Consider the following 27,089-nt stretch of genomic DNA (forward strand, 5'->3'; position numbering starts at 1 on the left):
GTTTATGCGGAAGCTGCTTTACGATAATGGCTTAAACGGTCTGAAAATGTTTTTCCTAACTTGGGATTTTCGCAAATTTTGAAGGGGAAGCACTTTGATTTTCATTACGGTGAATGTTAGCAATCTAAAGAACATTTTTCGTTGGGGTTTATCAAGATAATCCAAGTCCAGTATTGACTAATTGTAATAGATTAGGTTCTTCTGGTACACATTAGTTTTAAAAGTTAATACAAATTCCAAACTAACCGCTGTAAAAATCAATATTAATAAGAAGCGAACCGTACAAACACCATGGAAAACACATGCTCCATAATGGATAACCATTTGCCTACTCCGAGAGATGCCGGCAAAGTGAGCAATCTGCCGCATTCCACATTGAGATTTACAAATTACCAAAACACAATTCTCAAACACAAACACATTGAAGGGAAAATAAATAATATTATTTGAGTGTGGCAGTGTGTGTGTTTATCTCTTTCTGGCAACGCTGCCAGGGCTTGTCTATGTCAGTTAAATTTTTATGTTTTTGTTGTCAAAGGCCATTAAACTGTCTTCTGGTCCTTTTGCCCCTTAGCCCTTAGGCCGAATAGACAGGCCTTTCAACAAAAAGAAACGGCTAGGGAAAATGTAGGTAAAAAAAAAAGTTGGCCATTTGTCTGCTGGTTGCTTTTGTCAGTTATAAAGTTTTAACCTTTATGGAGTGCTGAGCGTGACCAACATTGGGCAGATATATAGTACATAAATATGCAGACACGAGTGTACATATGCCTTTCTTAAAAAGTAAATTGAATTCCAGCTATAAAGGTCCAGCAAAAAAGTCGGTTTAAGTCTGCTTTTAGGATATTATGATACAGAAAATGATCCCATTGTGTCGGGGAAAAGATTTATTTGCTGCCCAAAGTCTAGACAAGTAGAAAGTAAGAGCTGAGAAGTATGTTACCAAGTTAATATTAAGGACTTACTAATGTAATTAAATATCTAATAAGACTAACTTAGTAAGATTGAAATTTAATGATTTTAAAACCAAGATTAATTGGTCATAAAACTTTAAGGACTTAGTATTAAAGTAAATGTCTTGACTTTTAGCTGATTGATGTTACTTCCAAGAACGATTAAAAGTAACAATAATGACAAATTTAATGACAAAGCCTTTTGCCGAAGCTCTTGTTCCTTGAATTAACAATGGCCTTTTTCGTTTGCCCGTTTTTAATGACATTCCTTTGTCCCCTGTACTTGGCAATTGATTTGCCAAGAACCGAACAGCAAAGAGCAACAAAAATGGTCAAAATATGATAAAAACAAGTTGGCAGACAATGAGGTCCCGTTCCTCTTTTTTGATTCAAAGCCGAAGCAAACCATTTGACCATCGCCATCGAGAGAGAGTTTTCCAATCAAACTTGTACTGTGTTCGGGCCAGGCCAACGTTATTGAAAGCAGCTTAATGCGCAAGTAAGCTGTCCATTATTCCGCAACATGTTCGTGCCAACAAAAGCATTCAAATTTTGGCCAGTAGGTGTAGCCGAGGTCGAGATTGGAGCCTTTTTTTGGGGTAGGGGGACAGAGAGCAGGACGCCTTTGCTCATGCATTATGCGCATTGTTTGTCAACTGACAAAAGCAACTTTTATGTTGTTCAAAATTTGGTTATCAGCTTGGCAAAAGGAAAAAAAAAAGAAAGCAGTAGACATCCTCATGGGTACGTGGGGGATTCCGGGGGATTCACATTTTCCCAAGAAGGGGACGCATAAATCACGCAAACAGACGTGGCTTCGGAGTGGGAGACAAAAGGTGAAGGTGCCTGTGTCCTGTCGTACATGTAACTGCATAAATATGATTGATATCGGTCCGATGGCAGGACCTTGTAGCATTCCCAGGCAATAACAACTTCAATTACCATTACCAAAGAGGGACAACAGGGTAGAACGAACAACTATATCAACGGGCTTTGGCAAGAACTTTGAAACACCATAAATGCCTAAAACGTCGCATTGTTGCGCTTGGATTGTGACGAATAAAAGCGAGACAATAGGCCTAAAGCGATGAATGGTGAGAGCGTTTGGGAGGGGGGCAGGAGTTCCTCTCCTCTGTCATTGTTATAGCAACAATTTTCTTTTGTAAATTCGCCATGAAAGCGAATAAAACAGGCGGAAGCTTGACTCCTACACCCACTCCCAGCCAAACAAATCTCCCGCCACCCACTTAAGCTTTAAACTTAATGTTTGCTAATATAATTAAGCGATTTGGAGATACTTCACTTCACTCAAGGATTTTTAAATTAATTTCTGTTGTCTTGTTGGTTTTAATTCCCCTTCCCACTTTATTTGTTCTACGCCATTTTTTTTGTTTTTTCGGCTGCTCGTATATTATCCATCCGCCCTGTTGGTCTGGCTTTAAGAGCTTCTCGAATTGAATGGAAACATTTGTGAGTGCAGTGAGAGAAAAACGTAATCCTATCTTTTCAGAATAAGGATATTTAAACTTATCTTACAAAATACCTAAATAATAATTATCAAAATGTTAATATTTTAAGGTTTTAATCTATGAATTTCCACTTATTATTGTGAACTACTATCATTACAGCCCTAAACTCTGTAGAACAAGTAGATTCTATACTCCCAGTATTATTCCAAATGCTTTAGTTTTTCCCCCTGTTTCTGCACAAACACTATCGCCATAACATCAACAACAACAATGAGCCACTCATGCAAAATGCAAGAAAATGCTGAATAAATCAGGGGGCCTGGCCAGAAGAAGGCAGCTCTGGCATCTGGCCGGCAGCTTTAGCAGCAAATTAAAGACCCCATTGAGCTTTAAGCCGCCGGCCTGGCATGGCTAACTGACTTCTGGCCATGTCCTTTCGGGCCAAGACTTCCTACGCTGACTGAAGACCAACTGACTGACAGCGACAAGGACACCGCCAAGAGTTAACTAAATGCTCGACAGTTGCAACAAACGGCAAACAGAAAGGATGGCTGTGGGAGTGAAAGTGGGAGAGGAAGTGGGAGAGGAAGCCAAGGCCAAGTGAAGAGGCATCTCTTGGCGCAGTGCTTCCGCTGTTGTCATTCGCTTAAAAGTTTATTCCTCGCCTGCCGCTGACAGGCGCAAGGCAAGTTGAATCCTCTCTCTAGTCGCGTCTTTGGTGCTCCATCTAAATATCCATCGTCACTCCTGCTACGCTTTTCCTCCATCATCTTCCTTCTTGCTTCCTTGGCCCAAAAGCGTCTTGGCCTTATATCCGGTGCCGCAACACTTCCTGTTTACAATTTAAACTAATAAGCAACCAACGAGGATGACAACAAGAACGCAGTCGTGGTCCTCGCAGCTGGCATCGTTTTCAATTTTCATTCTAACGCCCATTTATTTCATTTTTCACCTCGCCCCTCTAACGCCTGATCTTTCTTTACATATTCAATAAATTGAAATTGACATTTGGCGTTGCGGTGGGTTTGCCTTTCGATGTATATCCTGTTATAACTTATAACCAAACACATATGAATACAGAAGCATCCAAAGGCAGGATAACATCCATCACTCAACAAAACGGTTGTAGGGATGCGAACTTGTTTACAGAAAACAGTGCTAAAAAGATCTTATTACTTTACTTACTATAACACTTTGTAATATAATTATAATAAGGATCTCATATATAAGCTGATAATATAATTCACATCACATTTTTCCTAGTGTAGGGCACTATAGCATCAATATTTTCTATTGGCAAAGCTAGCAAACAGTAATCGGCAAATAGAAGTGGAACAAACTATGTAGGCGGACTACATGGTCACCTTAAGTATCGATATAATTCCGATAACCGATGAACTTGGTTAAGCTAGGATAAGATCATTGCTTGTTAAGCATTATTTCGATTGGATTGAGTCTTGGTTAAGAAGTGAGAGAAGAAGAGATGTGCAACTACAAATAAACTTTTTCATCAGTTCGCAGTGAGCAGAGGCGGCTGACTGGACCTGAAATGAACTGCAAGCCAAGCCAGACGAACACTTCATTAACCCGGTGAAACCCAATGCAAACCAGGGCAATTCATTAGGCTGAACCACTTGAAAAGCTTAAACCAAAGCGATTTGTGCACATTTCAGCCGCCTGAGGGATTGGCCACTTGTTGCAACTCAATTAACTTGGAGGACCAGAAAGTGTTCAGCCTGCCAGTGTCAAAGGAAGCTCACAAATATTTGCAAATACTCCATAACGTTAACAAACAACAAAAGCAGAGAAAAAAAAGAGCCCAATCAAAACGTCAGTTGAACAATAAATTATGCCGACCAAAACGAAAACTTTGGCCAACTGGCATCCTTGAGGCCATAAAAATGTTCATTTTGCCTAAGAACTTTCGAGCAGCGCGAGCTATTTTTAATAATTATTATGACCGTGGAGGGGGAGTGGGGAGTACGTAGGTAGCTGTCAGTCTGTCAACGTGTTGCTATGAGATGAGAACTGCCTGCCATTGTCGTGGCAGACTCAGCCTGAAGAGAGAACCTCACAATGTTTACGTTATCTCATTTAACACTTGAAAAACTTTTCCACACACACACACACGCACTGTCTGAGTGTTTGCCGCTTTTCCAAGTGGCCTTCCCCTCCAACTTACCTCCTTAACTTTTGTCTGGCGGCGCATTTGCACATTAACAGTGTGAAAAATTATGATTGAGCCATAAAACAGTCAGCTGCGCCCACCAGGTTTGCTTAGGTCCTCTAGAGAATTGTCACATGCGTGAGCCTGAGTATGTATCTCATGGGAGTCGCATCTGCTAGGGAGAAAGTTTTTTCCTTCTTTTTTGTTTTTTGTTTTTTTGGGAGTGAACTTGGTAGCAGACGAAACAAAAGGAAATTTTCACTTTGTCCCGCTTCCGCTGCTTGCATCATCTTCGGCCCGCCGCCTCCTTGGCATTTTCCATTTTCCACCTCTGCTTCAGCAAACAAAGTTAACTGGGCGATGCTTGCTCCCAGAGGAGTCGCAATTAAGCGCTGAGCTACCTACAATTTTCCTCTTTTTGTTCTTAACCCCTTTTTTTTTTAGGTTGTGTGCACAGAGAAAAACATAACATTGTCAGGGAAATCTTAGTATTTCCATTTAAGTGATTAATATCAAAAGTAAACATTTATATGAAAGTCTATTTAAGAGGAGGAATCACCCCAGGGTGTAGCTGAAGTCTTCGAGAAAGTTTACTTTTAAGAACTGTAAAAAATGTAAAACCATTACGAATATTAAAATCCTTAAAAGAGCCGAATAAGTCATCTTAAAAGGTCACAACTAGAGAGCATATGATAAAAAACACAAATTGATGTCCAATTCTGATGACATTTTTTCCCTCGGTGCCCGTGTGTGTGTCACTTTCATGCAGGGTATCAATAATGAATGAGCCAAGACTTGCGGAGTCGTTTCAATTGACTTGGCCCCGTCCATTAATAATCCAGAAGGCATATAAATCAATCATGCGACAAGCTGATAAACATCCAACAGCTATCCAAATATGTATTTGAGTGCTTACGCGCAGTAGTAGTAGTAGTGGTGTTAGTATCCGCCATGGCATCAACCGTGTATATGTGTTTACACTAAAACACGTCAACATTTGTGCAGGACAGCGAACGTGTCGAGTAATTCGGGTTTGTCTGCAACAGCATTTATTGGATTTTATGCCAGTCGGCGAAGGAGCACAGCTGGTTGCTATTTTTAGTTATCCGTAGCTGCGCAACAGTTGGAGCTGAAGCTGGAGCTGGTTCTATTTATAGTCCCCTAAAGAGCAGTAGGCGAAAAGCTCTTCCGCAGGATAATTCTGCTTTTGCATGGACATGACGGTCTTAAGCCACAGAGATAAATATAAACATTCTAGATTGAAGGTAGAATTCGATTGTATTGGTTGTACAATGTTGAAATATTATTGTATTCCAAGTAAATATGTGATATCCAAGGATTCTGAAGAAGCCTAAAAGCATGCTTCGACTTTAACTTAAAACGGGGTTTGTCTATGACTTATATTCACTAAGACCTCTTTTACAGCTCTAAATTTCAATTTTTGGTCACTTAAAGATAGATTTAACTATTCCCTAATCTTAAATATTTCATTTCCTACCTTTAGCAACGATTTAAAAATGCATACTTCACTATTTCAGTCCCTTGAAAAGTCCTAACTAAGTTTTACTTGGATAATGACAGCCAACATGCTTCTACACTCCCATTCACGTGCATGTAGTTGACAACTTTTTGTAGGAATTGCACAAATTTTAAAACAAATCTCAATTATAAGTGAAGGGAGCCCATGACAGCTCTTGACTTCTCCAGCATACTTTTACCGAGAATTTCCATTCAGCTGGTAAGTATGCTATGGTTAATAAACAAACCTCCTCGCCCTCTTGGCTGGATGACAAATCCTTGGTTCCTTGAAAGGAACATTTCGCTGCCATTCTCGTGTTGTTTGTTGGGCTGCATCAAAATGCCAGTGCACCTGTTCCAGAGCCTTCTCTCCACTCGGCTATAATATGCAATGTTTTGCCTCCATTCTGCTCTACTGGTAGTGGATGGTATGCAATGCTTCTTTGCATTTCAAATGTCTAGAATGGAGCCTCAGAGTCGGGCTTTAAGTGCCACCGCCCACCACCCAGATGTTCAGCTGTTCCCCAGTATTCCTTCTACTTGCCTGCCCTTAACCCATTTCATCGTCTCTTCCCTATTTTACTTTTTTTTTTATATTTTTGGTCCGCACAATTACACAACAACAATAAAAAAAAAACGAAAAGAAGGTAGCAGAAGCTTTGCTCCGTAATCAGAAAAACGTAAAAATTTCTACAAGCAGGTAACGAAAATATTTGAAATTGCTTTTTGCCTTTGCCACCCGTTTGAAGGACCCTTCTTCCACTTTTTTTTACCCATAGCCTTTGCTTTGGCATTCCGTCTGCCTAATGGCGTATATTTTTCTTCTTCTTTTTTTCTTCTGCTACTGCTTCAGGTTTCGGTTTCGTCCTGTTTTATTTATTTTTTCCTGTCGCTTTCCTTCACGCTGCCACATCTTAACGATGTTGAGGACACATCTTCGTTGACATTTTTTGTTTTGCTGGAACGCAGCGTCTTGATAAGGTTAATTGCCCATTTCTGTCATACCCTTCATAACTCAATGGGCATGCTAATAACTCCTTCAAGGACTGTCTCTTTGATGTGAAGCAACTTCAACTTAGGGTATTTACAATTCGATCTGGCCATGAATAGGTTTTTGCTCACATATCTTACAGTCTTTTGGCTGTCGAACATATCGAATTCTGATTTGACGCTCATCGTCGGCGACATAACACAAATATTTGGGAACACAGCAGGCGACAGCATTTTGCGACATTTCTGCCAGAGGTCATCGGAAATTGGTAGGGGCATCGAATCCCAAAGAGGGGTGTAGGGGCGAAACTTGATATGTGAATATCAAGCTTATGAAAGATACTTATTGTCGCATATTAGAGCAATATGAATTGAATACCCAATGTAAGTGAGCTCATTGACATGGCAACCTCACCGAGTCTTAGTAGTTCAATACTAAAAGGTTCAATAATGTCCTTTTGGCCAGCGGACGTTCACGAACTTAACAAAGCCAAATGAGATCGCATTACTAATGCGTTTGATTCACAAAGAATGTCCAATGGTTGGAAAGTTACAGGCATTTCAATTGTTTTCTCTTAGTTTATAAACACAAATATTAGTCTTTTAAGGCTCATATAGGTTTAATAACCAATAGTTAAATCCAAAACCATAAATTCGCTTACACAAATGTTGGTATAAAAGTGACTAATGAATTCCTCTAAACCAAAAGATTTCTCCTAAAAATTAAAAATAAACTTGTTTCTTTTCCCTTTTCCGGATTTTCACATGGCCAACAATTTGTTTTTTATTAGATTTCGCTTTGTTCTTCTGCATTTTTAGAAAAATCTGAAAGCAATAAAGCTGTGGTTTTGCATCTAAACATTTTTGTTTGTTCTGCAGCATATGCATTTGTTTTTTCTCTGGGTGAAACCCATTCCCTAGCAAACTGACCACAGAAACCACAACAATTGCAGCTGGCAAACAAACAAGAGATGTCAAAAACAATTGGAATAACCCTGAAATAAAACCAACAGATTGCCCAACTAACAGCAATAAACTAAAAATGATTACGACTAGGCAAAAGTTGTTCTGTCATTAGAAGCAAACCCAGTTTCTTGGCAATTACTGTCGAAGAAGAATGAAATGAAGAAAAACAACTTGTTTTTTAACCTTTATGGTAAACAGCAGCGAAAAAGGCAAAAGTCGTCAGAAAGTGATTTTAATGAAATGGCCGCGAAAACCTTTGAAGTTTTCCACATTCAATTGCCGAGTCTAAGGACAATATTTCAGGGATATTCGGATGAGGGGTTGGGATATTTTTGGTGGAGCGTTGCCAGGACAAGCAATAAGGCACAAACACACAAGTAGCACACAACGAACGGAAGTAGAATGGAAATTATGATAAAAAGTACGGAAGTTCCAGTTCCAAATACTGGACAGTCATTAAAATGGAACTGGAACGCCAAATTATGTAGTCAGAGAAAAAACAAAGTTAAATAAACAGTGAAAACAGAACGCAGCTCACCGAAAGGGTAAAATATATATATGTCTCGATGTTAAGTGCTTCATTTAATTAACAAAGTTGACATGAAAGCCAGGGCCCCAAACCATTGTCATCCCGCACTTCGTTCGTTTGTTCACGGTTTTGGCCTTTCAGACAAATACCCTAAGTAATGGTCAGAGGCTATGTCCTTTTGTGAGAAGTTAAACCAACTTTAAAGATAATTCCTGAAATCAATTGTCATTGCCTGTGATGAAAAGTTTACTTCGCTTAATAAATGATTGCTTAGACAGGATATTAATCATCATGAAGGGCATCCAAAAGAGTATTTATCTTATCCCCTTCTTCACCTTTATCTTGGCTCTTAATTGTTTGCCTTTGAAATGGAGCAAACTAAGCAGATGGCACCACTTGGTCCACGGCACTCATACGCCAGGTGGGCCGCAATGGAATTACTTTGGTTAATTTGATTTGAAATTTGCATTTCGATGGAAGTGCACGTGTGGTTGTGTGTTTTGTTGACACGGATTTTGCATAAATTTAATTAGGAATCCACGGCTGAACAGTTGCCAAACTGAAGTTGAGTTTTAATTAACTGCGGGAATAACGAACAAAGCCCCTCATTCGCCTGTTGCTGTTTTTGTTTACGTTTTTTGTTAGCATATGGCATATGGTACGGATGTGTGACGGTTGATATTTGTTATTCTATATCACCGAACACTAGGCCACCCCAAAGCCAGCCAAAAGGCCATAAAAACAACAGCTGCACATTTCGCAGAGACACACGAGGGTAAATGATATAAGGCAGCAAATTGGACGACATATTCCCATATACGAGTAATACGCGTAATACTCGTGTACGTGGCCATAATAGTTTGCCGCGATAAGGAAGCGGTCATTAAATGCGCCCGAGGCAACATCATCAAAACATTACGGCCATCTCTCGTTTTTGCGTCAATATTTGTCTTTTTGCCATGATTAAAGAAAATACCCATTACGTATACGCCCCGGCCTGCATTCGACTTTACGGGGATTTGTGTTTTTTCGCTAACCAATTGCATTGCATTGACTGAGAGTGGGCATAAATATTGATTTGCACGAAAATTGCATAAATACTTTATTGAAATAATAAAAACAGATTTCATTCCCACGCGAAACGCAATTTTGCGCCTTTCTGTCGGATTTTATTAGCCATGAATCAACTTTCAGCTGGACATTCCCATTTCCCAATGGCCCTCAGGTGTTAATAGTATATATCTCGCACATACATATGCTAGCCATGAATAATTCACAGAAGTGTTTGTGGAATTTACAAGCATTAAATTAATAATGAAGACTGGCATCAATAATTAAAAACCAATGAATGCTTTGCTTGTTATCATTAATTGCAACTGTGAATGTCACTGGCAGACTGTCGATTTATTAACCATTTTCCGTGAGAAATAGTGAGAAAGAATTCAAGGACTCACCTGGTGAATGGGACTCCTTTTTGCCCGTTGCTGTACCTCTCGAGTTCCCCTTTAACTTTTATGGCTGCATAAATTGACACGCTGCTCGCTCGGTCTTGACCAGAACTCGGAATTTCTGATGCAAATTTCAAATGGAAGTTGCTCCTTCTTTTGGATATATATATATAGATATATATTTTTTCTGTAGTCTGCTTGCCTTTTATGTGGATTTTTTTGTAATATTTATTTTAGCATAATTTTCGGTTGTGCACTTTTCGTTTTACGTTTTTCGCATTCCGTTTCAACTTGAACAAAACATTCAGAAGCATATTTAATGGGGCATGACCAAGGCTGAGATCGTAAAATAAATGGTTATGTTCTGTGGCCCCCAACTGCAGTGTGGTGTTGTGTAGTGTCCTCCGTTCCGTGTCCGTCTGTCCATCCTAGATCCTATATGGATATGGGTATGGTATGGTGTCCTATGTGCAACAGTTGTCGGGTGTGTTTTTAGGAGGAGTTGGAAAAATGGTTTCGAGAAAATGGATTTTTATTTTATCGCCTGGCAATAAAAGGCGAAACTGCACGGCCGCGCAACAGTTTGCAATTATGTGCAAATGCAGCGTGACATAAACGGGCGGTTCCCCGACGTTTTAGCCCCTCTTTTTATCCTTCGTCCTTTTTAGCTGCAAGCAATTTGCTTTTAATTGCTGCACCCACCTCTCGCCCCCTCTTTGCATTCACAATTTAATTCATTTCAATTTGTTTTAGTTTGGTCGAGTTTAGTTTGCTTGGCTTATTCGTTTCATTTCGCTTCGTTTACGTTTCATTTCATTTGGCACTCGCGCACTCACTCACTTTCACACAATGTCGTTGGTTTGGTCTCTTGGAGGATTTGATTGACTCCCGTTTGTCTGACTGGGAGATAGATGTGTGCTACTCTGGTTCCTCGGCTTCCGACTTCTGGACGTCCTCTGGTTCCGTTTCCGTTGGTTGAATGAAGCTACTACCTTCAGCGACGCCTGCCAACAGCGAACTGAGCTGCTCCAGTTTCGGGCTTCACCTTATAAGCCGTGCATCCATCGCACTGTTGCTGCTGTCGTTGCTGCTGCTTCTGCTCCTGTGCTATCCTTAATGCGAGTCCTGCTTGCTTGCTTGCTGCTTCCAGCCAGCCGTTGTCCTTTGATAAGAGCTGGCGTTGGTGTGCGTGCCCGAGAGAGCCCGAGAGAGAGTGTGTGAAAAGCTCGGAGAGGGGTCAATGCGATGTTTTTTTGGCATCGGGTTTCCCACATCCCAACTCTCTTTAACGAAGCTTGAAGGGGAGTTCAGCCGTTAGAAGCATTTGAATTTCAAATTCATTCTAGTGGGTTTTATTTCTAAAATCTGGAATATTTTCTATAATAAATTCAGAATACATGTCATAAGTTTATGCTAAAATGGAAAGACAAATCTACTTCTGCTCCTCAGCAGTTAGAGAATTTTCAAAAAAGGTTTTACAACTTATTAACATTTTTTTCATTAAAAATGTTTAATAATTTTAAATGTTTGTATTTATGCGACATTGTTTCATAATAAAAGGGTAAAATAACAATAATTGAATATTATTATTATCGATTTTTAGTTTTCGAAAAAGTTTACAAGTTTTAAGTTTAAAGTTAGAATCTAAACAGCTTAAATTAAATTAAAAAAACCACAAATCTAAACTTAAATCTCTCTAACAATAAAATATAATTAAAAAATAAATGTCAAAGAGCTAAAATTCTAAAGAACTGCCTTAAAGAAAACCCGTTTTCTCCAACATCAACTCCTGTTACATTTTTTCGCAACTTGATAGTGTGGGTTGGTCATGAATGAACTTCCTCCTGTTGCATATGTTTTTATGGCCAAGGATGGCTAAAGGGGGGCGTGATTTGGCCTAGAAAAGAAACATAGAATCAACCCAAACCCAACCACCCACTAAGACACACACACAGGCACGTACTCGGCTCCCCTCGCCGTGAAGTTCAAGATGAAGGTTAGCGCCGAAAACTCGAAAAGCTACGGAAAGCTTTTGCTCTCTCCAACGCCAGCGTTCTCTATCTCTCTCGCGACCTCTCGTTTTTTAACATGTTGCTCTTGTTCGCTCCGCTTCGATTTGTTTTGTTTCCTTTTTTGTTTTCCACCATGGCGCCCCAAAAATTATGATGAGCTCCATCAAGCGACGGCGCTTAGCGCGCGTTGGCTTCCTTCCTGCGCTTTGGCCACTCACCACCCACCAAACACCACCCATCGAACGCCATCTACCACCGACCACCCACCACCCGCACCTGCTCGCCACAATCCGCACCGTTCACATCCTGCTGCCAAAGATTACACAAAAGGAAAATGTAAAGAGGCTTTTGGGTTCTTTTAAAAAATGTGTAAAAAAGATTTTAAATTTAATTTTTGATAAAATAGTAGCTTAAAATTTAAATTACTGATGAATTATATTTTAAATTATAAACAAATTGATATATATCTTTTATCATTTAAACAATTTCTAGCATTTTTTTAAATTAAAGTACCAAAATCCCAATCGTACTTAGAAACCATTGTTCGGCTAATTTCTGGTACTTCCCCTAAGCTGTTCACCTTTTTTCTTCCTGTACTCGAGCCATTTGTGTGTCTGTTGACTGCCCGAATCTGAATCCGTGCAGAACATAACGCCACGACGACCCGGAACCCCGCCTCTCGCCTGGTGACCCAATTTCATGCCTCCGCGTGCACGGCGCTCAGAAATGGAGACAGGAGACTCACAGCCATGCCAGTTGGTACATTGGGAGGCAGAAATGTCCGGGATCGAAGGCATTTTCCATGCCCACAGATATGCAGTCAAACCTTGCGCTTGATTGGCTTGGTTCTTTGGCATTTGTCGGCCTGTATTCCGGATGATGGAGGTGCGAATGCGACACATTTTTGCATCATGCATTGTTGGCAGGAGGAGTCAACAGTAGACGGCAGACGGCAGTGATTGATTGTCGGTTGTTGGCCAAAATACATACCATAGTGGATCTGCATTTCCCTCCCCCCACTTTTTCGACAGGGAAAACTGCTGCCATTGGCAACGTGGCATCAAAATTAAGCTGCTTAAATAAGCGACAATATCAAGGAGGTGAACAAGAGTCCTTTGCCAAAGGATAGAGGGAACTGGGGTTGGGGTTATGAAGGCAAGTACGCCGTAACTAACTATTCTCGTTGCTCTCTTGGACTGTGAAAATGATAAAAGTTTTCTGCGTCTCTCTCTGGCTTGCCTGCTATCTTTTCTTAATTTGAGTTGGGCCAAAGCATCCAAAGTTGTTCGCTGTCAATGATGTGAACTTTTGAACTTTGATTGGTTACCCTACACACACACACACATACACACACACACAAACAAACAGGCAGTCTGATTCTGCTACCCATAAGCCAGGATTGTACACCTTTCAAAGCTTTAATTTTTGGCTTAACCAGATTTTAGTTGAACTTTTCAAAGCAGTGACAGTAAATAGTTTGATTAGTTTTGAAATGAACAAAGCCGAGATTAAATAAAATAATTGGAAAGATAAATATTTAAATTATTTAATTTAAAATAAATTATTTTATCACAAAGAATTACTAATAATTACCCGTTTAATCAACCCATTTAATACAAAATCTCAAACATTTTCTGAATGTTTAAGCTTCGGAGAATGCAAAACATAGCAACACAACGTTGCCTGATTAAAAATCCAAATAAGCAAGCGAATGCCTTAAATACCCGACCAACTTGAATGGAATGTCAATGATATCCTTGGGGAATTTCTACAGAATGCATCCGCCCCGGCTTCATTAGGCTGCTGGCAAAGACAAAAGCCCAGGTGCAGCCCACTGCAACCCCATTTTAGGAGCAATCTGCATTTTAAGCCCAAGATAAGTCGGCTTAAGATGTAATGGAAAGAGTAGACTAAAAGGATGGAATGCAAATTAAATGGGCAGGGGAAATGGCAAGACAGTGCGCTTAAAATGCCACTTATTTTTAGCCCGGCCAAGTCAACCGATACAAATCACTTTCACTAATTATGCCTTCACACCAATGGTCGGTCAGTTATCTTACGAGTTCGACTAAAAAGGCAAAGGACACGCAGGAAACCAAGGCGAGAGTCAAGGGCACAGCTGGTAAATGAAGTTTGCCTTGTTTTTTCTCAGCTATCGAGGGTAAAATGCACAAGTTCTTGGAAAAATAGTATAAATGAGATCTATCGAACTGTGAAAGGAAAGGGTTTTCATTCTTAAAGTAACCAATTTGCCAGATATAATTTAACTTCAGTCGCTTCAGCTCACTCACTGGGACATCTTTCCTGAGAAAAAAACCAATAAATAAAATTGAAATGAAAAAGCATAGCACACATTTGCGGGCAGTTCAAGGTGCGCGCCACACGCTGCGACAATTTTTGGCTGACCAAGATAAAGCGAAGCGATAGTCGGCCAAGAGTCCAACTAGCCATGTCTGGGGCATTGGCCACTCCCTGGAATCCAGTTGTCTGCTTTCGGGGTTTTTCTTTTTCTTTACTGCTCTTATTTTTTTGGTCAACCACTGAATGTCCGACTTGCTGGGTGCGCCAACGTATATTTGCCACCTGAGGTCACGAAAACGTCGCTTACTCTGTGGCTGTGGCTTAGTTTAATTAAAGTTCTCTTGAAAATTCGACATTCGACATTATGGCATTATTTGCTAGCCTGTCTGGGCTGGCTGGCCTGTCTGTCCTGTCAGCTGAATCGTTCAAACGGCGAATTGAGTAATTTATTTCTCCCTAGGCAGCTGCACAAAAATTTTGCACACGTGGCGTATGCGTGTTGTTCGCCTTTAATTGTTCATGCAGCGCTTGCAATTTTACTTTACGGTTTCATACCCAGTCCTTCCTTGCGATGCGGCATGTTTATAATTTTATTGCCTAAAATTGAGATTTTTGTCTCTTTTTTGTGTGCTCTCGTCGTCTGCAAAGTTTTGTCACCTAAATCATTTAGTGGAATTTCGCTGGAGCTGTAAACCAGACAACATTAAACGAAGTGCCCGGTAAGCACCAAGCACCAAGCACCAACCGCTGAAAAATGGTTAAAATTTAGCTCTGCTCATTATGGAAATAGCCATAAAACTGGTTATACCGCCGAGGTATAAGATATTCAGTCTGGAAAAATATTGTTATTTCGCAGCTTGAGGAGGCAAGGCTTTAAAGGTGGCGCCATATGGAATTATGTTTTCAAGAAAAAGATCTTTACCAAATGAGGTTCTTTTCCCTTAATAACTTCGGGTTAAGCGGAATACAAATTTCCTTTACTTAAGATTTTGTTACAAATCAATTCTGATTAAGGATTTAAGCTCATATGCGCTCCTTAATCTCCATCACTTTGCTGTTAATTGTAAAGTTTATTTTGGCCAAAAAGGGAAACAACCCACATGACCATCGATTCGCAGTTTTGACAGCTTTCAAGCCGCCCTCTGTGCACACACAGTTCGGCAATGTTTTCGCTCATTTACCAATTTGCAGCGGAGCTGTTTGGTCTGGTTTGCGTGTCAGGTATATTACCCACTCCCATTGGCCCAATGATGATCGATGCGTTGACGGTGGCGTCCAGGAATTATGACCGCCGATAGCGGCAGCACGCACATTTCTAACTGGCTCGCCGGTGTCCTTGCCCTTCGCCATTTTACCTCGGCGCATGGCTCGCATGGAAATTGGTAATATTCACTCAATTTATTGACTAATTGCATTTACACTAGCTAATGAAAACGCTCAAATGCCAAATAAAATGGCGAATTTATCAAATTCTCTCACGCGGCGTCCTTCGTTCGGTTCGGACAACGAACAACAGACAATGGGGCGCATGAGTAATGGCAAATCAACGTCGCAATGTGGGCCGAATATTTGAAATGCTAATTTATAAAATGGTCTCCGCTGATTCGACAATGATAAAGAGCCCCGCCTATCGCCCAACGCCCAAGTTTAGCGGTATTAGGTGCGAAAATGTAATTTACGTGGAGATTAATAGAAAACTCGTTAGTCTGACTTCCAAACAGAGTTTTTTGAGGCGAGCAGCGATTTAGTTTCGTCAGGTGTATTGTTTCCCAGCGACGACTGTCTACTGTCAAATGAATGTCGACAAGTTTTTGCGGTCAGGGAAATGCCTTCTTCTACCATCCTACCTGCCTGTCGCCCAATCTTCTGCAGATGACAGCCAGAGGAGGATAAAATGCAGGCAGAGGTAACTCGCACTTCCTGACTCACGGCAACTTTCCAATTAGAGGCTATAAAAAGTTTACCCTGCTGCCTCCTAAATAATTGAATTGTTTTGGCCATGTCCACATGGCTATCAACTGCTTGTTTTTGACTTTTGAAGAGCCTTTTGTTATTGCACAACACATAATATTTTATGCACTTGCAGCCAGCTTAATTAGTGCGAATTCGAGAAGCTTTCCCTTTGGCCAACTTTCATCAGTTGGCCAGTAATTGGTTCTTTGGCCTCGTCAGCATTAAAGTTGGCTTAAATTCAGCACTGAAAGGAAAATCTAGTAATGGAAAATATTTATATAATAAAAGAAAATATATTATATGTTATTATTTAATGTTTTTTGGTAAATTTATATAATATATATGTTTTTTTACGTTCTACATTTAATACCTTAAATTTTATTTAAGTGATTTTATCCTCAACTGAGATCTGCCAGCTAATTAGAAAAAAGGGGTTCTGATAGGGGACTTGCTGGGAGGATATCCTGCACATTATGTTTTCTGTTTACCACCTCCGTGCGGCTCAGACAAACATACAGATGAAGGTTGTTTGCAGCTCGCATAATCAAGGGGCTGGGGGACAAAAGGCAAACACGGAAACAACTTGTTGCAACTACAAGCCGAACAAAGTGGGTACACACACATGTGAGTCGACACCAAAGGACACAGGTCCTGTTGATCAACTGGGAAATGGGCACTGGGAGCTGCGGGCGGAAGTGGGCTGGAAGTGCGAAAGGACGCTTGGTTCAGATTATAAATTATTTATACTGTTTGCCGAACAGGTAAAGAGTTTCCATTCTGCCTGGGATATTTGTTCAGATCCTTTGGGAGAAAGTGGTGAAACGAGCTGTAACTTGCGAAAAAATTCGATTTCATCAACAAACTACTCGTTTTGCTTAAATTAAAGTCCAATACATATATATTAAGTACGCTTGACCTTGTTAGCCAATCAATTGCCAAACAAAATTCAATTAGATTGCACATTTTTATGGCGCAAACACAGGAACTCGATCAAATGGACCCGCAGGAGTGGAGTCCATTACAACAATCGTTTTTACATATTGTAAACAGGACAAAGCACAATTGTTACTTGCACAAAGGACATGTACACACACACATATACACATCGAATCGAAGGAAAACAATGTCCAACAAACAAACAAATGGCGAATATGAAATGGGTTGGGTGGTGTTGTTGTGGGGTGGCGGGGTATGGAAATCGAAGGTGAAACCGAAGGGAAAATAGCACGCTGTAATAATTGAAATTCTGTCGCGCACAGCGAACGAACGTTCCCGTTTCCGCTAAGCACCGGCAGTCAGAAGTGGGCACGAGCCCACTTTTTATCCCCCTGCCCAACATCCTCATCCGCTATATATATGTAGTAGTTACCTACAGTCCCACGCCGCCAAAACCAAATCAAACTCGAGGACGTCAAGGGCTCCTCGCTCCTGAAACATTGTAATAGAGTGGCGACAGAAACAACAGAAGCTGTGAACAGCCCAAATGGGAAGCCTTTCAGTCGGCAACTTTGTAGGCGGATTTCCCCGAGTTCCTATTCCCCGTTGCTGTTGCCTGGCTATTTTCAGTCCTATTTCTGTTTCCAAGCGGGCGATTGCGTCCTTTATTGTTCCGCCAAAGTGTCATAATTGTTTTCATTTGCACTCTCCATTTATTTAAAGTACCTTTTCGTGAGGTTTTTGTTTCGAATATAGCCGCATACATTTTAGTATTGTCTCTGTCTAACAAGTTCTCCAAGAACCCACTCCATCCCTGGTATCGCAATCAGCTGTTTGCCGGCAAACTGATTTGGTTTCCCTAACATCTTCTCGACTTTAAGATCTTTAAACTGAAATATGCAGCGATTCATGAAGGTATTCAACCAGCAAACATGCAAAATAATCGGCATGATACACGTGGATGCGCTGCCAGGTGAGGGAAGCTCCACAAAAGCACAAACAACCGAAAACCAAATGCTTTTAATCTGGAACCACAACATCAGGAACACCACGATACACCGGCAACTGGAAACAGACGATTGAGAAGGCTGTATACGAGGCAAATCTCTACAAGAAACATAAACTGGTAGAAGATTAATAAGTACTATGGCGTTTCACTTAAATTTCTTTAATATCCTCACAGGATGCTGTGCTTATAGAAAATATGCATGATATTCCGTATGTACCAGAGCGCCTCCTGGGTGCCGAGATAGTGGCTTGCATGACACGACTGGCATTGGCAGTGCGGGAAGTGATCCCCAAGGAAACTCCTTGTGGTGTTCAAGTTCTTGCCTGCGGCAATAAGCAAGCACTGGCTATTGCCAAAGCCAGTCAGCTGCAGTTTATACGCAGTGAGGGATTCGTTTTCGGCCACGTGGCGGATGACGGTTACACGGATGCTTGTGCGGGGGACTTGTTGCGGTATCGCAAGCTAATCGATGCAGAGGATGTACTGATCTTTACAGATTTGAAGAAGAAACATAGCTCACATGCTATTACCGCTGATGTCAGCCTTTTGGAAACCGCCCATGCTGCAGAATTCTTCCTCACTGATGGGATTGTCATCACAGGAACAGCCACAGGTCATGCAGCAAGTCCCGAAGATCTGCAGCAGCTATCCGGCAGGGTAAAGGTTCCCCTGATAATTGGCTCCGGGGTAACCAAAGATAATATTGGGAGTTACTTCAAAGATGCCCACGCAGTCATAATTGGGTCACATTTCAAGCGGAATGGTAATTGGCTGGAGGCGATTAGTGAACAAGCAGTAGATGATTTCATGCTAAAGATTTGTCATCTACGACGATCAAAAGGATAAGCTCTGTAAATGATTTTATTGACGTGTATAAATGTTTTAAATGAATAATGGATAATGTATACGATTTAGTTTGAAGTCATCTAGTTCTAGAATAGATTGGCAAAGAAATCATAAATTCGCTCACGCAATGAAATGGGTTTTTGTGTGAGAGCCCCATCGTTTGAGAATGCAAATGGTTTCTGGTCCAGTACCGGAGACACTGCATCCAAGGTGTCGTCAAACTTGACCCGCTTCTTTTGTGGCGGCGAGCAGATCTCCTCCTGATTCCTTAAATGTGCAGGGAACATATTTTCTCCGTTAAACAAATCCTCACGTTTTACAAATGTTGGTATGGTGTTGTCCACGTTGTGGGCCCTGAAATAGGATTTTGAGTCCGAGTAGCGGCTGGCAAAACCGTAACTTGGATCGTAATCATTGATGGGCACCGGCGCATTGCTTCGCTTCAGGATTCCGCGAACATTGGCCACTTTGTCCCCGGTAGCAATCTTTTTGTACAGTTTAGAGATGCGATTCTCTTTGCAGACCGACTCTCCAGCTCCCCCCGGCTGATGGCGCATCTGGACTGTAGGGGGTGGAGGAGGAGGAGGTGGTGCAACACGTTTCACGGATATAGAAGAAGTGGTCGTTCCGGTTATGTTTGAAGTCGGAGTTCTTAGAACGCCATTGGGCACTTTACGCTTGCGGGGAAAGCAAGCACTTTCCTCTGTTTCCTCATCAGAATCTGTGCTGCGATTTTTGTTCCGGAATACAGTTTCATATTCCTGTAAGAGATTTCAAACGTTAAGTTTAGGGTTATTATTTTTATTCGTTGATACTCACACATTTGCGTTTGTTGGGACTCAGTACATAATCAGCTCCGAACTTTTTCATGTCCTTTTTACGTATGGGCGTCCTTTTACTCGAGTCCTTACGTAGGGTTTTTCGGCACTGAACGTGCAGATCTATAGCATCGCGAATGAAGCCCACCCAAGTGCGCGACAGCTGTACGTCACCGCTGCCAAAGATAATGCCGTCACTTTGGCACGTAAGTTTAAAATTCCCCGGTAGCATTTCATACACTTTGCATTTCTTCAAGGGAAAAATACAGCAACACTCCAGGGAGTTTTCCACGACGGTATTAGGTGCTCGTTCCTTAATCATCTTGCAGTACATGAATATATCCGACATGAGCACACAATATCGTTTGATCTCAGTGCCCTTGTGGGTGATCTTTTGCAAAATACCCTCCTTAATGACTCGCCGCGAGGGCTTCACAATGTTGGGCGTCCGGTTTACAAGGGAGTTTTGCAAGTGAATAAGATACTGGGTGATTTCTTGCTCCTCCACACAGGTGTTTATGTGACTGGCGGTCGCCTCGATTTCCTTGACGGATTCTGGAAGGATAATATTATTAATTAAATATTGGCATAACTTTATTCCTAGACCATACATACCCTTTAAGGTTTTGTAGTCCGCATCTGCAGGACTTGTGTATAGCAAAACTTGCTCTAGAAGTAGCTTATACCTGGGAACCCGCTGTATGGGCACAATCATTAGTGAGTTCAACTTCCGCTGCACCTCCGGTCGACTTTCGGTCTGCTCCAAAAACTTTCTGAACACCGGATTCTTACTGATCAAATCCTGAATGATAAACAAAGCACCGCGATAATCGAATGCGTACACCGAGTACAGCTTGAAGAAGGGAGCCATTTTCAGGAACGCCTGGGCCACATTCTCCATATTCGCCTCCAGTTCTCGCAGGAATTCTCCGTTCAGATTGTGAATCATCTCGATCTGACCGAAGAGCAGAGTGTGATTGGAGCAATCGATTATGGCCTGCTCTTTTAAAGGCCGCACAAAGTAATTCATAAGTAGCTCCAGCTGCTCCAGATAGGACTTCTCCGACGAGATGATCTCTTGGATAGCCTGCCGCCGGAATCCCAATCGTTTTCCCGATTCTGGATTTGGTGATCCAATCGGACTGCTGTTATTGCTGTCCAGCATCGAGCATACTGCATTGTAAATTTACTATTAGGACCTAATCACCTGGCGAAGCCTGAATTTTTTGCTCACCTTTCCTGCGGGACTTGGCTGTTAGGAGATTTCTCTCCTGCAGCACTTGACGCAGCTCCCTACTAAAACTAAGCGGTGTTTGGGGGGAATGAATAAAACCATTTCCGTATCCCTTCTGCCTGGGCGTAAACATTTTCCAAAACAGAGTCTATTAGGAAGATCTTAAACCAAACGAAAACGACGCCACACCTGTTCAATTTAAACAATCGCCCGCTTTTGCAAGGTGCGGCCACACTTACTTGTGTGAGACCGCATTGTCGAGGGGAGATTCAAGACTTTCGAATGCGACATATAACTTTAGCTATAAAGAAATTAAAAACAAATAATTTTAATAAAATTTACTATCAAAAAATAAACAAAAAATTAGATATTTTTAACTACTTTTGAAACCTGCTAAGGATTTTGGGCAACCATTTTCCTGCTTTTGCTGCATGGTCACACTGCCATAATTATTTATTTTTATACGTGGTTCGTGGCCCGTTTAGATTTTAATTTAAATGTTATATTAGCTTTCGGTGCATAAAAATGCATGCAAAGCTCAGCGAAATGGAGTTGCGCATAGTGGCGCGACTAAATGAGGAGATCGGAAAGGATGCCAGCCGGCTGAATCGAGCCAGTCACCTAGTTAGCCACTACAGGGAGCGCCTTCAACTCTTGTCACAGACGGTGAGATATTAACTTATAAACAACACTCGACTTTTAATACACATACACAAACAGCTGGACTACGAGGACTCCCAGAACGTGTCATGCTACAAATCTGCCTTCCAATGCCAGCAACAGGTCTGCGAGAGTATCGACTTCGAACTAGAAAAGCTGGCCCAGTTCGGTGCCAAGCTAAAAAAGAAGCTGAAGGAGTGTCAACCTGCCTTAGAGGGCGTAGCTGAGGATTTGGGAAAAGTTCGGCAGCTACAGCGTTTGACGCAGTATCTTCGCCTGGTTCAGGACATTCAGGAGATCAGCGCTGCTATGGGAAGTGCCATCAATGGCAAGGATGAGGCTAAGCTGGTTAATATCTACCTAACCCTCTACGAGGGTAATGATTGCGAGCACAGCATAGTGGGACGTTTGCATGCCGTGCAGGCACTATCTCTGAAATCTTTCGCGGAACGCACTGCCATATACTGGCACAAGCTTCTACTCAAGCGGCTTTCCAGCGAATTCGAGGCTGTCCTGAAAAGCATGCGCTGGGCGCATATGGAACAGCAGGCCCTCAACTATTCACCCTCTCGGGACACTAACAAGGCCCAGCTTCTGGCTGAATATATGTTCCTGATCAAATCTCCCGCGGAAGAGCACGCGCCTCTGCAAAGCATCACGCCCAGCATCGTGTGTCAGCCCATCAACCAAGTGGTGCAGCTTCTGCTAGCGCCCTATCGTCAGCGATTCACATTTCACTTCACAGGAGCAAGGCAAACGAATCGATTAGACAAGCCGGAATGGTTTTACACGCAGATACTTAACTGGGGGAAGGAGACACATTTCTTTGTAGGAAAAACATTCCAGCCATCAGCAATAAAAGCTGGCAAGCTAGACTACAATCTTAGGGTATGCATTCAGTACTTATTAACTTTTAAAACATCCTAACTTTGATTTTCCTCTAGCTGGAGTTCATGCGAGGCCTGGTGCAATTGACTATTGAGAAACTAGCGGTGGACATAGAACAGATTGCCGAAGACGAAATACTATTTGCACATCTGCTAGATGAGACTTTGGCCTTTGAGTCCGAGCTACGAGAGACATTTGGTTATCCGGCAAGTTTTCCCAGCGCTATATCCGTAATCACGCAGCCCATGTATTTGCTTCGATGGATTTCACTAGAAGAACGATGTGAGATAAGGTCGTTGTCCTCGATTGTTGTTATTAAATAATGTACTTACTTAGTTTGCGCGGAAAAAATGGATGACATTCTACAGGCGGAGACGCCGTTCCAGCTAATTGATCCCAATACATACGAAGACGACCTGAAAATCCCAAAATGTGCGGATCAGTTCATGCGACTGCTGGACGCGATTAAGGACCGGTACTATGGGTTGATTCAACCCGGCCACCAACTGCAATTTCTCCATTTGCAGCTAGAACTGATCGATAGCTTCCGCCGACGCCTGGTCCAGCTGCACAGTAGTGGAGCCGTGCCGAGCATTCCCATTCTAAACGCAATCAACTATTTGGTAATGGTGCTGCGCGAATGGGGAGAGAACGTGCACTATCTGCATCTGCATGCGGTCCTTGCCGGTCCAAATGCACCGGAGATTAATTCGGTGTTTGAACATGCTGTCGCTGAGCTGGAGCATTGGGCCAAGCAACTGATGCGGAATCTGGCCACCAAGGCAACCAATGAAATGAAAGCAAAATCCATGAGCTATCGTCATGATGCTTGGCCAACAATGCCGGAGCAGAACTGCCGGGAACCCTTTATTCTCTCTCCCAGTGGCGGCGAAATGTTCCAGGTGCTGGTCACCCTGCTACACAATCTAGAGCGTGAACTATCTGCCAATCTGTTCAGCCAAACTCTGCGCTTGATAGCCCATCAAATCGATGACTTCATGCTCGAGAGCATGGTAATGAACACGAAATTCGCACCTGCGGGGGCAGCGCAATTTAATTATGACATGACGCGCAATTTATTTGCGCTATTCGGACAGTATACCCGACGTCCAGAGCTGCTCTTTAAGAGGTGAGTCATCTCGAAATATTTTATAAATGCACAATAAACATAAACCTGACACCTTTTACATTCGATTCATAAGAATACACGATGCGAGCAAGCTGTTGACGGCGGCACGGGGAACGTCTTTGTTACTGCTTGAAACGTTGCGTAGTAATCAATCAGTGGAAGAGAAAACGAAACCACTGCGGGAACTGAATGTGCTAAGCCTGGATAGCAAACAGTGCATTGAAGTTCTGGAACGGCGGACGGACATAAAAATGTTTTAAACAATGGAAAAAATTGAACATAGCTAAATATTTGTTTTATTAAAAATCCTTGGTTTTATTGGGCCTTAGAGATTTTTGTAAATTTATACAACGATTATGCGCTGGATTTTTGCTAAATAAACTTCTTTAAATTTAACTGAAAGTTAAGTAGAAAATATGTTTGTTTCTATTGTAAATATATTTGAAAAGAACTGTAGTTTTACACAATTTTATATTTTCAAAAAGTGCATGTTTTTAAATATAGTATTCAAGACGGAGATTTAACTAATTTGTATTACAACAGGACACATTTTTGAACTCGTGAAAATGCTTGCAACGACCACGTTGAGATATAAATTCAAATAACGTACATATTTACAATTAAATACCGATTCTGTGCCCTTGGCGTAAGTCTTTAATGAGTTTATGGTAAATATTAAACATTCACTTTTAGGATTTGATGTTTAGTTTAATTTGTAAAACGTTGACATAATAACATGCGGTAACTTTAATAATAAATTTCTCTAAAAATACATAGCGTAAAATAGCGGCCTGATCGGGCTTGAATCGCAGATAGCGCATTTGACACATCAATACTGATTCACGGCTGATCAGGGCGTATTGTATATCCCACATCCTCGGTTGGCAAACAATTGCAGTTAGTAAATACCAATTTGCGACTCGAGACGCACATCACACATCAACATCACATCGTGGACCAAGATCATGGCGCATTGCCCGCAGAAAATAATTTTATGTCTACACTAAATAACCGATAATAATCAGATCAGCGGGTGTCGCTCGCTTTTACTTCCCATTCTATTCAAAGTTCTGATAATTCTCGGCACTGACAAACTGTGCCCGCTGTTGAGGGGTCATGTTGAGATTACCGCGATGCTTGTTATTGTAAGCCCAAATGACTCCGGTAGCGATCAGGGCAATAGTCAGCCAGCCCATAAAGAACAGCTGCAGCCACATGTGTTCGCCGTTACTGTGGTCCACAATGATTCCTGCCAGGATGGTGATGACGGCTAGTCCAAGATTTTGGATAGATTGACAGAAGCCATAGGCTGTGCCAAGCTGATATTCTGGAATGATAAGTGCCACCAGAGGCCACAAACTAGCAGCCAGCATGGAATACGAAAGTCCCATGATGGTCATGCCCACATAGGGTGTCAGTTGGGTGAACGTAAGCAGGGCATGGGCTCCGATAGTGGTCAGCGTCGCAGTAAACACCCAGGTCACATTCCTGCCCAACTTGTCGATGACAAAGCCAAAGATTGGCGACGATACTGCTGCAATTAGATATACCAGCGAATCCACGGTGTTGGCCTCTGCCGGACTGTAATGGAAGCGATCCATGAAGAAGTTCTGCCCCAGGGCAATAAATGGAAAGATAGCCACATAGTAGGCCACGCAAATGATGGAAACCATCCAAAAAGGTGGTTTAAATGAAAAGACGTCTGTGAGCTTGGGTATTTGTCCAGACGGATTGGTGTTACGCTCCAGAATCCGCTCGGCCCGCTTGTCCATCCAGCCTAGAATTAGGGCGCAGATCATGGACATTACACAGGTTAGAGTTGCCAGCAGCAGGACGACGCCCAGGGCGGTGTGCCCTTGGTAAAAGTTGCTGACATAGTCGTAAATGGGCTGCATCACCCAGAAGTTAACAGTACTGCCGAATCGGGCCACCGACAGTTGCAGACCGAATACCATATTCAGTTCCTTTCCCTTGAACCAGAGAACGGCATAGCTGTTCTGGGCAACTGCCAGTGATTCGGCGCCAATGCCGAAAATGAACCGACCCATAATCATCATCCAGAAGGCATCCAGTATGCCACCGCAGGCAAAGGTTAACTGACCCACCAGCAGAATCAGCATATAGATAACTGTGCCCAGGCGAATTCCAAAAAGGCGGTCGATCAGGAAACCGCCCACGAAGCAGAGAACGACATTGGGCCAAGAGTAAATGGAGTAGATAAGCGTGAACTCTGTGGAGGTCAGGTTAAGATCTCTCTTGAAATCTTTCTGCAGCGCTCCAGGATTGTCATAACAAAAGTAGGACCCGAATCCCAAGAGGCACATGAAAACCAGCGCCATAAACCGGTGACTTGTACTTGAGGGCATGCAGCAGCCGCCAGAGGGAAGGGTTAGTTCATTATCCCGACGGTTGCCACGAACGGCCACCTCGTTCTCCTCCACAGGATTCGACACCTCCTCATTGTCCACGATGCGTTCCTCGTCCTCGCGCGCCATCGTTACTCAGCACTCAATTAATCCGTACTGACCAGTGATTGAAACGGAATCTCGAAGAGTAGTGGGCGTATCCACGAAATGTATGATAATCTTTTGTTTTTCCGTTACAGTTTTTTTCTCTTTTTTGCCGTTTCTGCAAAATAATTATATCAATTTCTGCAAACGGGCGAGTTGAACTCTTCTGCTTTGTCTTCGCTTATCTCGTTGCTTTTGTTTTTGTTTACTGGACTCGCACTAGTACCCTTTGTCTAATGATAGTTGTTGTTGCCTGCGGGGTGTACTTTTAGTTGTCTCTGGGTTCATCGGTTATCAGCTTTCACACTCCACTTACATATGAAGTTATGCAAATACCGTGTGACGTATACACCCGCACTTTATTGCTGCTCAAATGAAACTAAATTGTTTTCTCTGCATAATTAGCGTTAATTACGCATATACAGTCGACGGGCTGCCAACTCGTTTGCGGCTAGGGTTGTCGACAACGTATCAGGTGCATGAAAACAGCTGGGATACGGAGCGGTAGTAAACAAAGAGGGTATTCTTTATCCAGTTGAATCACAAATATTATGTTGTATTATGTATGTATTATTGAACTCATAATTTAAAAATTACATTTTTCATTATACTACCAATAACTAAAAATACTTCAATCTAAGTAATAGTGGGTGGCAAAATTAAATAAGTTCTACTAGCCCAACAATAGACGAACACCCTAAATATATAAATTTATGAATGATTTTATAATGTTTATAACTTACTTTACTACTAAAT

At 41.9% G+C, this 27,089-nt stretch overlaps 5 protein-coding genes across 5 annotated transcripts in view; 2 read left to right on the forward strand and 3 right to left on the reverse strand.

The window, feature by feature from the left end:
- Nucleotides 1–11,121, reverse strand: part of LOC108102737 (BAI1-associated protein 3) — a 49,175-nt gene extending 38,054 nt beyond the window's left edge. Inside the window, exons 1-2 of the mRNA XM_017207885.2 lie at nt 10,878–11,121; nt 10,044–10,327 (exon numbers count right to left, since the gene is read on the reverse strand). The gene's annotated coding sequence lies outside the window, so the exon portion shown is untranslated. The remainder of the gene's footprint in view (nt 1–10,043; nt 10,328–10,877) is intronic.
- Nucleotides 11,122–18,083: 6,962 nt separating this feature from the next.
- LOC108102759 (uncharacterized protein F13E9.13, mitochondrial) lies at nt 18,084–19,153 on the forward strand. Its single transcript, XM_017207918.1, has 3 exons — nt 18,084–18,212; nt 18,283–18,365; nt 18,423–19,153. Exons 1-3 carry the CDS (start codon nt 18,137–18,139, stop codon nt 19,092–19,094), a joined length of 831 nt encoding a protein of 276 aa, XP_017063407.1. The 5' UTR covers nt 18,084–18,136; the 3' UTR covers nt 19,095–19,153.
- LOC108102758 (kalirin) lies at nt 19,092–21,364 on the reverse strand. The gene is made up of 4 exons (XM_017207917.2): nt 21,147–21,364; nt 20,528–21,085; nt 19,914–20,467; nt 19,092–19,855 (listed from the first exon to the last, which is right to left on the reverse strand). Exons 1-4 carry the CDS (start codon nt 21,277–21,279, stop codon nt 19,181–19,183), a joined length of 1,920 nt encoding a protein of 639 aa, XP_017063406.1. The 5' UTR covers nt 21,280–21,364; the 3' UTR covers nt 19,092–19,180.
- Nucleotides 21,365–21,586: 222 nt separating this feature from the next.
- LOC108102738 (RINT1-like protein) lies at nt 21,587–24,238 on the forward strand. The gene is made up of 5 exons (XM_017207887.1): nt 21,587–21,812; nt 21,867–22,694; nt 22,751–22,976; nt 23,031–23,823; nt 23,897–24,238. The coding sequence occupies exons 1-5, from the start codon at nt 21,672–21,674 to the stop codon at nt 24,081–24,083; spliced, it is 2,175 nt and encodes a 724-aa protein (XP_017063376.1). The 5' UTR covers nt 21,587–21,671; the 3' UTR covers nt 24,084–24,238.
- Nucleotides 24,239–24,510: 272 nt separating this feature from the next.
- On the reverse strand, nt 24,511–26,778 carry LOC108102739 (major facilitator superfamily domain-containing protein 1). The gene is made up of 2 exons (XM_017207888.1): nt 26,650–26,778; nt 24,511–26,586 (listed from the first exon to the last, which is right to left on the reverse strand). The coding sequence occupies exon 2, from the start codon at nt 26,316–26,318 to the stop codon at nt 24,882–24,884; it is 1,437 nt and encodes a 478-aa protein (XP_017063377.1). The 5' UTR covers nt 26,319–26,586; nt 26,650–26,778; the 3' UTR covers nt 24,511–24,881.
- Nucleotides 26,779–27,089: the final 311 nt, after the last annotated feature.

Source organism: Drosophila eugracilis, unplaced genomic scaffold, assembly GCF_018153835.1.
Source record: "Drosophila eugracilis isolate 14026-0451.02 unplaced genomic scaffold, ASM1815383v1 contig_2088, whole genome shotgun sequence".
In the NCBI taxonomy this organism is placed as follows: domain Eukaryota; kingdom Metazoa; phylum Arthropoda; class Insecta; order Diptera; family Drosophilidae; genus Drosophila; species Drosophila eugracilis.